At 34.2% G+C, this 17,227-nt stretch overlaps 1 protein-coding gene across 1 annotated transcript; it reads right to left on the bottom strand.

Moving 5' to 3' along the window:
• Positions 1–9,577: 9,577 nt before the first annotated feature.
• Positions 9,578–10,738, bottom strand: LOC124909680. The gene is made up of 2 exons (XM_047450336.1): positions 10,369–10,738; positions 9,578–10,173 (listed from the first exon to the last, which is right to left on the bottom strand). Exons 1-2 carry the CDS (start codon positions 10,736–10,738, stop codon positions 9,578–9,580), a joined length of 966 nt encoding a protein of 321 aa, XP_047306292.1.
• Positions 10,739–17,227: the final 6,489 nt, after the last annotated feature.

The raw sequence follows: 17,227 nt of genomic DNA on the forward strand, positions 1-17,227 counted from the left end.
AAAAGAATAATAATTGATGTCACTAAACTTTTAAATCATTGAATAATGAGTTAAACTTGTTAAATTAAACTAAAAATAAAATGTGTAATTTATTGTTTATATATATATATATATAATATTATATTTAAAATATATATATATTTAAAAATAAATTATTAAATTATATAATTTTAAAAATATTTATTAATTTAATATTTTAAAAGATACTCTAGTAATTATAACCATTACAACAATTTATGATATTAAAAAGTAATAATTGAGGAATCAAAAACTTTTGAGCTAAAAAAACATAAAAATAGTAAAATAAGACTTGTAATTTATTCTTCTATTGTGTATAACATAATTTTTATAGTAAGAATAATTAAACAATTAATATAAAAATTTATGATGTCAAATAGTAATACTTGATGGAATGAAACTTTTGAAGCATCATGAATTGGACTTAAGAGCTAAATAATAATAATAAAAATAATTCGTCTTGTGTGTATAATTAATTTTTATAATTTTAAAATATAGATTTAGATATTTGTTTTTGTTACTCGCGGATGAACAGTCCATTTAAGGTTGGTGGAACAACTGTGTTGTTTGGATATTTTTTCTTTGCAGATTTCTTCAAATCCTGGAAGGATATATCATAGATAGTGGAGATTCATGTTACAACATGGTTGCGGGAATGATGTCATGCCTTTGGTGTTCGGGCCTAAGCCCATGCTAGAAAAATATCTCATTCGACGTATCATTCTAATGGAGGGAGGCTAACATACTAAAGTCAAGATGTTTAGATGGATCTTTACATTTTGAGAGAATTGGACATATATCGAACCCGCTTAGTTCAACTTCAAGGGTGTCAATGTGAGTAGACATATTGATTGATGCAGTGTCAGTTGCGTCGTTGACTGTGATGACTTGGTCATTGACGATGAACCTGAGCTTTTGGTGTAAGGTAGATGCTAAAGCCCTGACTTGATGAAGCCATGTTCTTCCTAAGATCAAGTTTTAGGAAGGTTGCATGTTGATAACACAAAAGTCAACTTGAAAGGGGATGTCGACCACTCGAACGGTGCCCTTGAAGCAACCCATTATCTCGAGGCGAGAGTTGTCGAAACCTCTGACACACATGTCAGATGATATGATCTTGTCTCGGGATACTCCCAACTTCTCAAGAGTCCTCCAAGGACATATATTGAGAACGGATCCATTGTCTATCAAGACCATTGGAATAGTCTTTCCCTCCATTTGCACAGAAATGTAGAGGGCCTTGTCATAGTTTGATTTAGTTGACGGAAGATCCTTGTCTTTGAAGTTGATCATGTTGTGTTGTGAACTAGCGAATATGATCCATACTAGTTCTTCAAGAGTGATGTTGGTAGGGATATTGTCCTTTCTTAACTCATTGATGACTACTTTCATATGCTTGATAGAGTACATTAGGATTTTCCAGATGAAAATGTTAGCATTTTTCCTTTTTAGTTGGTTTAGGAGACAATCTCCTAGGTTAAAAACTCTAGACTCATTCTCTCATTTGGTTCCTACAGAAAGAAAGTTGGGAGGTGGATGACACATTAACCGGTGTAGTTTTTCATGAAACTGGGTTAGAAATTCGTTCCACCACGTGTTGCCGCGATGTCCATCGAGGCATAAATATGGGGAGTCATTTTTTACATCCACCATTCAGAAGTCTCACTTGAGCGGGTTTGAACTTCTTTTTGGGCCAGAGATCGATCATGTTGATCTCTAGTTTAACGTTATGGATCAGGTCTAGTAACACGTTGGAGTCAAGAGATGATTTTTCAATGGTGAGCATGTTGACTTTGTGATCCGATAGCAGACTGTTTGCTATTACTGGCTTGGCGATGACGTTCTGATCAGTCAAGTCCTAGAACATGTGTTTGAAGGCACTACAACTGTTGGTAGTGTGGCCCTTGGCTTGGTGATAGTTGCACCAAGCATTCTCAAACTTTCCCAAGAATGGTCTATCTATTCTTGGGGAAAGGGGTTTGATGATATTATTTTCCTAGAGAATTTTCATCACTTGACTTAAAGGTATTATTAGGTCATCAAAGACTCTATGGGTCTTGGTGCCTTTGGAGGTGTGACCTTGATAGGGGTGGTTGTACTTACTTTAGTTAATGGAGACTTACTTGGGCTCGCCTTTTGAGGTGATTGCTCCTTCCAAGAAGTGGTTACCTGGTGTACTTTTGTCTTTTCCTTTCTCGGGAAACGACTTGGAGGTGGGGTAGCTTTGACTACTTGTCCCTCTTTCCCCTCTTTCTTGTTAACATCATTGATGTTATTGTCAGTCTTTACCAATTTCTTCATATTTTGGAAGGTTTTCACGGCGAATCCAACATAATATCATCTGTTAATATTTTTCAATATCATATTGATTTGTTGTTGTTCACTCGGGAGGGAATCAATTTCCTCGGTGATAGTTTTACATCTTTCGATAAACATGAAGAATTTCTTATTTTCTCCGTGTTTGACGTTCTTCAACATATTTTCTGGTCGTTCAAGGTTGAGATGCATGAGAAGCGTTACATGAATGCTGCAACCAGTTCCTCTATGCTTTGTAGATAGACTATTTTTTGCTGATAATACTTGTGTAGAGCAACATTGTCAAGGTACTAGGGGAATAAGTGGAGAACAATTGGTTCTCCAAGTCGCAATGGGGTCATTGCAGAGGCGTGTATTTTGAAAAAGACTGACGGGTTTCTTTTTCCTATGTACTTAGAAAGAGCTGGAAGTTTAACGCCTACCAGAATAACTACTCGCTCGGAAGCTTTCATAACGTATTTTCAGTCATGATGTTCTTCAGTGCTTTTTCCCTTAACTAACTTGTTTAGCTGGACTTGCATTTCTGCCTTCATGACTTGAACTTGAGCCATTTAGTGCTCGTATTCTATTAGTGGTGGTTGATCATCCGCTAGAATTTGTTTTTCCTGTGGTCCCAGAGGGTTGATTACCTCATTATTTTGTACCCGTGTAGTTTGGTCGATACCCTCTTCAGAGTCTTCGTAGAGAGAGACTTCTTCTTGAGCTTGTTGACCAGTAGGACGAGAGTTAATGGGAGTAAACATAGTCGGATGGCCTAGTTGGGGAATCGAGAAAAAGAAGGTATGTTTTGAGATGTAGACGAAAATTTCTGATTAGTTTAAGAAGTTGTGATCAACACGAGTTGCTCCGCTACATGCTGCAAAGCTGCATTCATTTCCCTGAATTTAGTCGTAGAGACCATTTCAGGTACTAGGAGTTCTTCGTCCATCTGGTGGCATATGAACGTCCGGTTTTTTTATCTCTCTTTCTAGGGACCGTGTCAGCCGTCGCGGTCGTGGACTGTTGCGAAAAGAGAGATGTGAGAGTTTGCAAATTGTAATACATTACAATGCAATGCATATACACATAAAGTGAATCCTAAAGAATGATCATCTCTTTTTTGTGATTCGATCAACAAACAAAGAGTTGTTATATAAATATACTCGTCGAGTTTGTTACAAACAAGAATCTCTTGTTGATATTTTACGAGAGAGTCTAAAAGGGAAAAGTTCGGGATTATAGACTAGTAGTCCTACTGTAGTTTGTTCCTACACTAGAAGCTTCATCTTCTTCATTTTTCTCCACCTTCTCGTATTCTTCTAAAATGACGGTCATGTAGTTCTTTTTCTCTTTTGGAATACCCATTTGAGAGGCGTTGTGCCATTTCACAAAGTATCTCGTATAGGCCTTGTGATCAATTGGAATATCTATAGTGATGACATTTTCTGTATAAGGGGACATAAAGTCACAACCAAACTGTTTGTAGAGGTCGTGAGTGTAGTAGAACGTAACCCATTCTAAGCCCATAAACATTATTATGGGTTCGTCATTCGTAATGTATGCAATTTTCTTAATGGGATACCATGGGAGCAAATTCTTGACTTCATCGTCATTTTCCACGAGGGGTCCTAGTGAAGCCTTCCTCATTTTTTGGTATTGAAGAGAATGGGACAAGATGTCTCTGGGACATACGGGCGCCAGGCGCCCTAGCTTGTCAAGTAGTCAAATATAGAGGATTAGAGGTGAGCCTCTTCTACTCATGTTAAAGGTTAAGAACGAGTCGTTCAAACCCATTAGTGTTTCAACCAAGATGATACCATAGGGTTTTTTGTTTTCCCTACGCGTGTGGTATGCTACCTCCAGGATTTTGGAGGATGGTTTATTATTTGTTGGATCCATGAAGAAATGGGCCAACGGGACTATCATCGTCATCAGGAAGGATTCCATAGTTAGGGGGACTTGTCCATCTCTAATTTTCATCTTTGTCCATTTCTGGAAGTCGATGACATTGGTTTTTAGGATTGTTTCGGATGTGGTCTTAGTATATCTGTATTCCTCTTGCAAGATCTTCCTTAAGGACATCGCTTCTAAACGTGGTTTTATGTGCATAACATTCTTGTTGTCCATCATAATGATGACTCAAAACTCTTCTATGGTTGGGAACATAGACCTCTATTCCACATAATAAACTCGTCATGTATGGCTCCACCTTCTTTGCATTTGCATCATGAAGTTGAGATTTATTTTAAAATTCGTGAAACCTCATGATGAGGGTCAACCGGTAAATCTTATGGTTCCGCTCATTTTCGTAGAAACTTTTAATCCATAGGATCAATTCAACATTTGTCAGCATGGATATTGTCTGTGTTTGAAATTTCAAAACATTTATAAACATGCGCTTGTTTTGAAAAGAAGGAACATGTTTGAGATGTTCACTTAGACTATAAATGCATACACATAATACATATATAGTAGTCACATAAGGGTTGTAGTGACGAGATTTTGGCTGTTTGGGCACGACAAATAATTGGCTTAGTGATAGTAACCGGATTTTTTTATTCTAGGGGAATCATAAGAGAGTTTCATTCACTAATAGCGGAAGGGTAAAACTGTTGCCACTGGGAATTTCCCCCCAACTCCACAATGCATACATACTACCGGATGACTCATCGCCAAAGGGTTGGGTCGATCCCATGCATTCAAGTTTTTCCTCTCGCAACATCACTTGGTTTGTAACAAGTTGTCATTCCTCATTGACAATCTTTGCACATAACATAAGTGTAGAAGTATCGACTTCGATCGGTTTGTATAACATTTTAATTTTACCGATTATTCTTTCAGTCCTAGTCATGCTTCTAGGTTTTAGCGTTATTTAAAATATTGAAACGCCAATATTTAAATGATGGTACTTGCTGCTGACGACGTTGACTAGGGAGGGAAATACCTGAAGAACATCATTTATTTTTAAGGATGTTATGGCTTAGAAATAAACACCAAACATGCCTTAGTCAAAACATTTTTTCGTGGGAAATATCCCAAAAATATTTTGAAATTATTTTTCAATTTTCGGGATTTTTAGAAAATGGTTTGAGGGTCCAAAAATTACAAAAATAATTTTGGGTTTTGAAAACTGGAACCAAACAGGTCTTAGGACCGGAGTCCTAAGCCTTGGGTTCATTTTTATCGGTCGGAGTCCAGAGACCCTCAGTCTGGGTGCTAAGGACTCTCGGTCCTTGGCTGAGATTACCGGTCTAGATGTATAAACCCATCAGTCCTTGTTAGCCCTGGGCTAAGTTTCTCGGTCGAGGTGTATAAACCTCTCATTCCTGGCTAGCTTAGGGCTAATGCCCTTGGTCCCGGGTTAGGTCTTGGGTAAGGATTCCTTGGTCCTAGGTTTGGACCTCTCAGTCATATGTTGAGATTCCTCGGTCTTAGGTTTTGAAATTCTCGGTCCTAGGTCAGACCTCTATGTCTTGGATTGGACCTCTTGGTCTTGGATGAAAATCCTCGATCGGATTTCTTAGTCTTATCTCAAGAATATCGGTCGAATCTCTCGTTATCGTTGAAATTCTCGGTCCTAGGTTCGAATTTCTCGGTCATAAATTTCGGTATGCATAGAGGATTCTTGGTCAGATCTCTCGGTCATAGGCTAACAAGCCTCGGTCCTCAAGAACACAAAAATGTAGGTTTTTAAATTCGTTTTTTAGTTTGGATTCTTTGATCCAAGTGTTTGGGTAGCTTCACAAAGCTCATAGGAATATGTTGATCATCATCTCAAGGTATCAATCAACCTGGATGACAATCAAATCGTTCAAAACAGTTTGTAATCAAAAATTGGATTTTTAATTTTAAGGCTCTTTTGAGGAGAAAAGAGTTAGCCAATAGCTTCCTTATATCTCATATACTTGATTGGTACAAAAACATTAACATTGTCTGTTTGTTTTGACCAAATCAATAACTAAAAATTTTCATTTTGATCAAACATGACAGGATGGATCAAACATTATTCAAACAATTGCCCAACATCTTTATAATCATGTTAAGAAGCTTTTTGGTTGTGATTCAACATAATTAGCCCAAAAACAACAAACATGATTTTTGGATTTTAAAAATTCAAATTTGGGTTTTTGTTTCTAAGACCGATTGATCGGTTCTATCTTATCCAGATAGTTTCTAAATGATCATAAGATCAATATTTCAACCATAAAACACCATAAACAACAAGCATACAAGCTTATACAATTTGAACTATAAAAACTTCAAATTAAACTATATATATGAATTAGAGGGTGATTGAAACCTTAACAAGGATTGAAGAACACTCATTGATCCTTAGGGAAGCTTTTAGGATGCTTAGATCCAAGCTTTAAGGACTCAAACAGAAAATTCGAAAAATCCAAAAGCTTCAAGCTTTAATGACAAAATTTTGATTTTTTTCGATTTGAATGTGATGAGTTCATTGGATTCATAATGACTTAGGGGGAGTATTTATAAAATCCCTAAGTCAGTTGTGAGCTTTAAGTGGACTAAATCAGCCAAAAGCAATTAATGGCGTTTTGGCTATTCTTCCAACCACTTGAACATATACGGATGAATCACCCCTATCGTTGTAGGAGAATGATCACCGTGGTAGGGTGAACATTTCGGCCTTTAAATCAGCAGAAATGGTTGACTATTGGCTGAGTTCCAAGAAGAGAAGATCAAAGACGGGTCTTTGATCTTATCTACTTCGGCGACGCATTGTTTGGGTGTTATGTCTAATGTTGTTAGCGTTTGGGCGTTCCGTTAGCATCCAAGCTAACGGGGAGTTACCCAATCAGGTGCGGCGTCGACGCGCGTTCTTTCTGTTGCAACGGGCACGCATGGGTCGTTGGATGAGATCTCATCACTCATCTGATGGTCCTACCTTCAGCTGTAGCTTTCTTCCACTAGTTTTAGCTACACCCGATCACGATTATTATTTTTATTTTAAAACTTTAAGGGTTTGTTTGAAATTGATTTTTTCACCTTTTAAATTTAATTTTGATTTTTTTAAATACACAAAATATTAAAATAAATACGGCATATATTTTACCATTTCATCCTAAATAAATAATTTTGGGAGATGAAATGGGTACCTCATTTCATCCTAAATTATTTATTTTAATTCCTGATTTTTTCTAAATTATTTTAAGATAAATGAGTACAACATTTATCCCAAATAATTTTAATTTTATTATTTCGACCATTTTTCTTAATTAATTAGGCTCTAATTATCACAATAATTAGTCTAATTAATTGTTTTAATTAGATTTTGTCCATGGGATTAACTATTTTGATTTTATTTATTCAAAAACAATCAAAATAATTATTTTATTTTCATAAATTGGTGTGTAGATTTTTAGTGCTTACACTATAAGCACTAAAAATCTACACCCCAATTTATAATATTAAAATAATTATTTTGATTTATATTTAAATATATAAAATCAAAATAATTAACTTCATTGCCAAAAACTAAATTCAAACAATTAATTAATATTGTGATAATTAAATCTAATTAATTAAGATAATGGCTAAAACAAAAAAAATAAAATTATTTGGAATAAATGTTGTGCTCATTTAATATTAAAATAATTTTAGAAAAATCAATGGACCAAAAATAAATAATTTAGGATAAAATGTGGTATCCATTTCATCCCCAAAAATTATTTATTTAACCCTAAACTATAAAAATATTTATATATAAATTGGCAAAATATTTGTCATATTTATTTTAATATGTTGTGTATTTAAAAAATCAAAAGTAAAGCCAAAAGGGTGAAAAAAAAAATCATTTTCAAATCAAACCTTAAGCTTTAAAATAAAAATAAATAAATTCGCAATCCGATGTAGCCGAAATCCAGAAAGAAATCTACCGCTGGAACCTCATTTATCGACTGATTCAAAAGTGGAACTTAGCCGTTATTTCACCGTTTTGACTAATTCAAAAGTTGAAATGATCACTCTACCACGATGATCATTTCTCCTACAATAATAAGGATGATTCATCCCTATCCCAACAAATAAGATGAAGAACAACCAAAATACCATAATTGGATTTTGGATGATTCAATCCACTTGAGTCATCCAACCGACCTCAGGAGGCTATAAATAGCCTCCCTAAATAAATCTAAAACCAAGAGATCTACTCTCTAGCTTCAAATCAAATAAACTCAGAAATCCGCCATTAAAACTTCAAACTTTCAGATTTTTTAAAATCTTTGCACGAGGCATTAAAGCTTGGATCTGAGCATTCCAAAAGCTTTCTTAAGGTCCTAGGAATGTTTTCCAATCTTTGGTAAGATTCTAATCACACTCTAATTCATATTTCTAGTTTGAATTTGAAATTTTTTAATTTCAAATTGCATAAGCTTGTAGGTCATCTAGTTATTGAATTTTATGAATGGAAACCGATCATATGATCATTTACAAATATTCATTATAGGTAGAGACAATCAATCAACCTTAAAAGGAAAAACCCGAATTTGAATTTTGTAAAATTCAAAAATTATGTTTGTTGTTCTTGGACTAATCCTCTTGAATCATAGCCAGAAAGCATTCCAACATGATTGTAATGATGTTGGGTAACTGTTTGGATCATGTTTGATCAAATTCAATTTTTTTCAAAATAATTGAAAGTTTTTAGATCTTGAATTGATCCGAACAAACCGTTAGTGTTCTTGTTTTGGTATCAATCAAGTATATAACGTATAAGGAAGTTGTTAGATGACTCATTTCACCTCAAAACCAACAACCTGATTTTTGGCTACAAACTATTTTAAACAAATTGATTATCATCTAGGTCTATTGATACCTTGAGATGATGATCTACATATTCATGGGGGCTTTGTGAAGCTACCCAGACCCATGGATCGAAGGAATCCAAGATCCAATCAAAATTAAAAAACCTGTAATTTTGGTGTTCTTGAGGACCAACAAGTCTGACCTAGGACCAATGATCATCGGTCAAGACTAATGAGTCCGACCGAAAAATCTTAACTTATGACCAAGAATTTCGATAGGACCGACATGTTCGACTAGTGTTCTTCACCTAGGACTGAGAAGTGCAACCAATGATTTTTAAATCAAAGACCGAGATGTCTAACTTAGGACCGAAGAATCTCGACCCAGATCGAGAATTCTCAAACCTTTGACCGATGAGATTAGCCATGGTGGTTCTTACACCTCGAGCGATAAACTCAACCAAGGATCGATGGTCCTTAGCACTCAGGACTGAGGCTTCTTAGCCTAGACCAATGGGTGCGACCGAGGGTTTTGGACCCCGACCGAGAAAAACGAACCCAAGGCTTAGGACCCCGGTCTTATCATTTATCACTTGAATAGAAGGAAGTACAACCACCATATTTTTCTGTTTTAGCAAATAAAGTCCCCGTTGATTTAGATGACCATGTCGAAGATGCCAAAGTTTAGACAAATCTTCATTTTCCATTTTTAATGCACAGTCACTTTTCAATGGAAATGTGAGAGAAAAGGTCTTATCTTTCATTTCGACAGTTTCCACAACCACATTCTTCATTTTGTCAAATATTTTGCATCTTTCATAATCAAAATATACCGAGAAGTCCTTCTTAATAAGTTGTCCAATACTAAGAAGATTATATGAAATATTAGGGACATATAGAATATCCGTGAAAGGCTTTTTGTTACCTCCCAAAGTTGTAACACCAATGGTTCCTTTTCTTTTCGCATCTTGATAAGAACCATCTTCAAGAACAACGGTTGAAGTAATGTCCGAGTTGAGCTCCACAAATATATCTTTATTGTTTGTCATATGGTTGCTAGCACCGCTATCAAGATACCATTGACTTTTTGACTTCTCTTCACCATTTAGAGAAACAAAAATAACATCATAATCTTCTTTCACAAATTTTGCATCATCTTCTTTCTTCTCCTCATTTTAAAATTGACAATCCCTTTGAGAATGATTAGGGATTTTGCATCTTTTGCATTTGAAATAACAATCTTTTGACTCGTGATTTGATTTCTTGCAAATGATACAAGAATAAGAATTACCATTGTTGTGGTGCTTTGCCTTTCCAACCAAATGTCTTCTCATTTTTCTTACCAAATTTGTTGTGATGACTTCTTGAAACGCTTCTGGTACTTGATTGGATTTGAAGGCTTGATCAGTTGATGGAGTAAAAAAGTGATCAATTCTTTGCTCATGTGCTAGAAGAGATCCAGTCAACTCATATATTGTCATCTTGGATAAATCTTTCGATTCTTCAATCGCAGCAACAACATGATCGAACTTTTGAGGAAGGTTTCGAAGAACCTTTTCAACAACCTTTTTATCTTTGATTTCATCTCCGCTGCTTTTTATTTGATTGACAATAGTGGAAACACGAGAAGAAAAATCTTGTACCTTTTCTCGATCCTCCATCTTAAATTATCAAAATCTTTCTTTAAGGCTTGGAGTTTTAATGCGATCGTTTTCTCCGTACCTTGAAATTCATGTTTCAATATCACCCAAGCATCTTGGGCCTTTTTTACTCCAAAATATGAGGGAATATGGTTTTCCCAACTCCTTGTTGAATATAGCGCAAAGTTAGTGCATCTCGTTTTTTGAGATCCTTTTTAAATTTCTCGTATCCTTCTTCGTTTTCATCGGGCACATCGAGTTCTTCTTCATCTATCACATCCCAAAGACCTAGGGATATGAAAAATGTTTTCATTTGACTGCTCCAGAATTCATAGAATTCGCCTTCAAATATAGGAACTTGACTTGGAGAGTATGAGAATAAAGTGATAAATAAGAAAATAGGATTTTAATGATAGAAATTTTAAGTAGTTACAGTTCACTCAATTTCTTATATTGAAAAACAAATGAGTGACCCTTAATTTAAAAGATAAGGTAGAAGGATCTAGAACTCAAAGTAAATACAATTCTTGACATTAAACAATGCATCTCTTGAGCTTCATCTTCTTCTCACGCTTCATCTTCAACTCTTGAGCTTCATCATCACATTTATGTTTTCCAAGATTATTAATTATTTATTATTTTTAACAGTTTCCACTTCCAACTTGTAGAACTTGCAAATTGGATCCGCCACCATTTTGCGTTTCCTTAGGTTCTCAAGATTTACAATTTCGTTATGACTTACCCTCCAAATAAAAAATTATACTTTGGGGAGGACTTTGTTATTCCAAATAAGCTTTCAAAACTCTTTTTTAACCTGTATAGATGAAGATGCTCATTTAATAACAAAGTTAGAATTAGAACACGGTAAATCGAAAATCAGATTTAACAGAGTAATTGTTATCTGACAATGTGGCCAAATTAAGTCTTATAAGACACCTTTGATCAAAAATATCTTTCCTATCTTGATTCAAGTATTTAATTTTCTATCCATTAATTTTGTTTTCCAATCTTTTCAAGATCTCAAAAATTTCTTTTTTTTTCTTTGCTCCAAGATAAATACTTGGAACCCTCAAGATGTCAACTAATTGTGTTTGAATGTTGATTGATATATTTTTTGAAAAAAAACCCATTGATTTGTTAAGATTAATTTGTTGTCCTGAAGTATAACAAATCTATTAACACAATCATGAAGTGCATCACATTCAGATTCCTTTGCTTTTAAAAAAAAACATAGCATCATCAGCAAAATAAAATAAAATTAGTAATCGCTAGACAATTTTTGCTTAATTTTAAACCTATCAAATTTCCTTCAGTTTGTGAGATTGTCATTAAATTTAATAGAGTATGTGTAAAATAGTATGTTAAGTTTGTTCTATTTATTAAGTTAGGTTATATTTTAATACAATGTGTTGTTCATATACCTAAATGTAAACAAAACAATCATTTAGGGATTGCTTTGTAATTATTACATTTTAATATTAAAAGGCAGGGGAGCTAATAATCCTCATTGTCGTTTCTCATTTTTCTCTCTGTAAACCCTAATTCAACATTCTCTCATCTTGTTGATTCACCATTGTCAAGGATTCTTTCATGGTATCAGAGCGCAGGGTATAAGGTACTCTTGGTGCAAACATATTGTGGTTAATCCAGTCATGGAGACAGGCGATAGTTTGTCAACAAATCAGAAGAGAAAATATAATCTTGATCCTTTGTTCCTTCATAGCGCCGACAACCCCAACTCAATCATCTGTTCGACAATTCTAACAGGTAACAATTACTTTTGTTGGTGCAAATCGATTAAGCTAGCCCTAACTGCAAAGATAAAGTTAGAGTTTTCTAGATGGGTCATGTCCTAAGCCAAAAGATCCTCTTGAAGCTCAACAATGGAATATTGTTGATGCTATGGTTCGATCTTGGATTATGAATGCGATATCTGAAGATCTAAAACAAAACTTTCAAGAAAATGCTACTACACAAGATCTTTGGTCTGAACTTAAAGGGCGTTACGAAAGGAATAATGGACCAAGAAGATATGAAGTTAAGAAAGAAATTAGCAGCATCAAACAGGGTTCTCTAACCCTAGAAAAATACTATTCAAAATTTAAAATGTTATGGTAGGAGCTTAGAGGACTTAAACCTTTAGCCTCTAGTAAGAGAGAACAACCAAGCTCAGATGCTATTGAGGTTGGATAACAAGTGATTCTTGATGATGAAGAAGACAGACTTCTTGAGTTTTTGATGGGTCTAAATGAAAGTTATGAACATATCAAAGACAACATACTGACTACAGATCCATTACCTAGCATCCACAAAGCTTTCACGATCCTTTTAAATGTGGAAATCAAAAGGGAGGTAGACATGGAGCGCACTGAAAACTTCAATGTTATGTTCACAAAAGACAGTCATGGGTACAAAGAACAAAACATTGGAAAGACTACTGCTTCTGAAGGGAGATCTTCTTTTGTTAAGCAAAAAAATGGAACTGATAAAGGTAAGAATCCCTACAAAAATGCAACATGTCAACACTGTAACATGCAAGGTCATGTTAAAAAAGGTTGTTTCAAGATAATAGGATACCCTGAGTGGTACAAGCAACCAAAGGATCAAAGGAGGAAAAACTTTGTTAATGCAACTGCCTCCAATCCACTTGATGCCAATAGTAGTCCAGAAAACGCATCAGATTTGGATTTCAAACTTTTCAAAACCTTCATGAAGAACATGAAAGATTTAAAAGTAAATGAAGGAAACAACTCCAACTTCAACTCAGGTAAACTTTTTTCATATTCTCAAGAAAGTACCCCAACAACTTATTTTAAACAAATTAACTCTGTTATGAATTACAGTTTAAGTCTTAATGATTTGAACAAATTAAATACTACATGGATTATAGATTCTGGTGCTAGTATGCATATTTGTAATAATAGAAATCTAATGCATAATCTCCATGTTATTAAGAAACCTCTAAGTTTATATTTACCTGATGGTACTAAGAAAACCATTACAGAAATGGGAGCAGTTTTGTTAAATAAAAATCTACACCTCATAGATGTTATGTTTGCACCAGACTTCAAATATAATTTTTTGTCTGTGAAACTAATGAAATTCAATGCAATTTTTCTTTAAATGAATGTCTTTTGCAGGACTTTAAAAGAAATGTTATTTTGGGAAAAGGGACTAGGAAGCAGAATCTATTTCTTTTTGATAATGATCACTCTTATGGAGAAGTTTTTGAAAATGAGAATCTAGTATCTTGTAGACAATGCAGTTTAATTCCTGTTGCTAATGTAAATGAAAGTCTTTCATATGAACAACAATGTACTTTTGAACTTTTGGCAAATATCAATGAAAGTCTTTCATTTTGTGCAAATATTGATTGTAATATTATTCATAAAAGACTTGGTCATCCAACTGATATTGTTTTAAAAAAAAACATTTCCTTTACTTAGTGGAAATCTACAACATTGTGAAACCTGCCCTATTTCCAAAATGACTAGATCCCTTTTTCAAACAGCATTTCTAAAACAAAGTCTATTTTTGATATGATTCATATTGACTTATGGGGTCCTTACAAAGAACTTTCCATTATTAATACTCCATATATGCTTACTTTAGTAGATGATTATAGTCGATCCACTTGGACTTTCATGCTTAGTGACAAAACTATTGTCTTTAGCACTATTCAAAATTTTATTAGACTAGTTAAAAACAAGTATAACAAGTCTATTAAAATAATTAGAAGTGATAATGGATCGGAATTCATTAACACTAAATGTCGAGAACTTTTCTCATATCTTGGTATTCAACATCAAACTTCTTGCGCTTATACACCCCAACAAAACGGAGTGGTAGAACGCAAGCATAGGCATCTTACCCAAATGGCAAGAGCCTTAATGTTCCAATCTCACTTACCAATTGAATTTTAGCCTTTCTCTTTACTAATGGCAACACATCTTATAAATAAACTTCCTACTAGTGTTCTTGATTGGAAAACACCATACTTTATGCTCACTAATGAGAAACCTGAATATGAATACATGAGAATTTTTGGTTGTTTATGTTACATTGTGAATGTCTTACCATCCAAAACTAAATTTGACCCAAGAGGCAAAAAATGTGTTTTTTGGGTTACCCATCTGATAAGAAAGATTACATTGTTTATGAAATTGAATCAAAAAAGATCTCAACATCAAGGGACGTTAGATTTTTTGAGGATATTTTTCCTTTCCAACAAACACAATTAACTAATGAATCTCCACAAAAAAGTGTTTCAGAACCTCTTTCACAATATTTTTTTGAAAATGATGATGATTCATTAAATGAAATTATAACTACTTCTAATAATACAGAATCTGATACATCAAACCAAAATCATATTCCTTTATCAGATAATCGAAGAAGTACTAGAACAAGACAAACACCTAATTGGTTTCATGACTATATTGTTAACCAATCATCAACCGGAAAAGAAAAACAACAAACAAAATTCACTCCACCTACATTTGCCTTTACATCTTCTTCTCATGATTACGAATATAAATGTTTTCTATCCAATATTTCTAACTCTTCAGAGCCACGTAGTTTTGAAGAAGTTAACCAGAATTATAATTGGATAAAATCTATGAAATCTGAATTTAATGCCTTAGAACTTAATCACACATGGGACATTACTAATTTTCCCAAAGGAAAGAAGGCGGTGGGTTGTAGGTGGATATACAAGGTTAAACATAAATCTGATGGTTCAATTGACAAATATAAAGCTCGATTAGTCGCAAAAGGCTATAGTCAAATTAATGGTGTTGATTACCATGACAGTTTTGCACCGGTTGCAAAATGTGTAACTATCAGAATTCTATTTGCTATAACCGCTGCCAAACAGTGGCACTTACATCAAATCGATATTGATAATGCTTTTCTAAATGGAAAACTTGATGATGAGATTTATATGTCATTACCTCCTGGTTATATTAATGATAAACCTAATCAAGTTTGCAAGTTGAACAAAAGTCTTTATGGTCTTAAACAGGCTTCGAGACAATGGAATATTAAAATTAATCAAACCTTTTTAGAGATGGGTTTCTTGCAATCATCTCATGACCACTGCCTCTATATTAAAAGAGCAGAATGTGATGTTACTATTGCACTTTTATATGTTGATGATATTTTGATTGTAGGTAGCAATCTGAATGAAATTTCTAGTGTTAAAAGACAACTTAATTCTAAGTTGTCAATTAAAGATTTAGGTGATGCTAAATTCTTTTTGGGACTTGAGATTCACAGGAACAAAAATGGATTGTATGTTAATCAACGAAAATATGTTTTGGATATTATTGATGATGCTGGACTAATGGGAGCAAAACCTGCAAAAAATCCCATGTCCAAAGGCATTAAACTTGAAATGCATGATGGTGATCACTCATTGGCTGAACCGGAAAAGTATAGACGACTTATTGGTAGATTAATCTATCTAAATTTGACTCGTCCTGATATTACTTTTGCGGTTCAACAGCTAAGTCAATTTATGCAAAAACCTTCCATGAAACATTGGAAGGCAGCCTTGCAAATTGTAAGGTATTTAAAGGGTTGTCCTTCTCTTGGGACATACTACTCTACTAATAATGATTTGATTCTTGAGAGTTTTTCAGATTCAGATTGGGCTTCTTGTCCAGATCCAAGACGATCAGTCATAAGATATTATATTAGATTGGGTAATGCAGCAGTTTCATGGAAAACCAAGAAACAAACAACAGTCTCACGATCATCTGCAGAAGCCGAATATCGTAGTCTTGCGACTACGGTATGTGAGATCCAATGGATATGTTATCTTCTAAATGACTTGGGAGTCAAAACAACATTTCCAGTCAGACTTTGGTGTGACAATCAAGCGGCGATCCACATCTCCGAAAATCCAGTTTTTCATGAAAGAACGAAGCACATTGAAATTGATTGTCATGTTGTACGAGACAAATTTAAAGCTGGAATTATTTCGTTGCAGCATATTCCGTCCAAGTCTCAGCTTGCTGATATTTTTACAAAAGCATTAGACTGCCATCCATTTTCAGAATTAAGGAACAAACTTAGTCTTCAAGATGTCCATCTTGAGGAGGGGATGTAAAATAGTATGTTAAGTTTGTTCTATTTATTAAGTTAGGTTATATTTTAATACATTGTGTTGTTCATATACCTAAATGTAAACAAAACAATCATTTAAGGATTGCTTTGTAATTATTACATTTTAATATTAAAAGGCAGGGGAGCTAATAATCCTCATTGTCGTTTCTCATTTTTCTCTCTATAAACCCTAATTTAACATTCTCTCGTCTTGTTGATTCACCATTGTCAAGAATTCTTTCAGTATGTGACCTAAGTCACACAACTCATGACCAATTTAACCACGTTCTCAGAAAAACTCATTTTGATCAATAAATTTTTCAAAAAATTTCACTCAACCTGATCATATGTTTTATTCATATCAATTTTCATAGCAAAATCAGAGTTTTTTTTTTTCCTTTA

This window comes from Impatiens glandulifera, chromosome 7 (assembly GCF_907164915.1).
Source record: "Impatiens glandulifera chromosome 7, dImpGla2.1, whole genome shotgun sequence".
In the NCBI taxonomy this organism is placed as follows: Eukaryota; Viridiplantae; Streptophyta; class Magnoliopsida; order Ericales; family Balsaminaceae; genus Impatiens; species Impatiens glandulifera.

Coding starts and splice junctions, on each gene's coding strand:
- LOC124909680 (XM_047450336.1), bottom strand. CDS start 10,738: ATGGAGGATCGAGAAAAGGTACAAGATTTTTCTTCTCGTGTTTCCACT. Junction 10,174..10,368: donor GGCAAAGCACCACAACAATG/GTAATTCTTATT, acceptor TAAATGGTGAAG/AGAAGTCAAAAAGTCAATGG.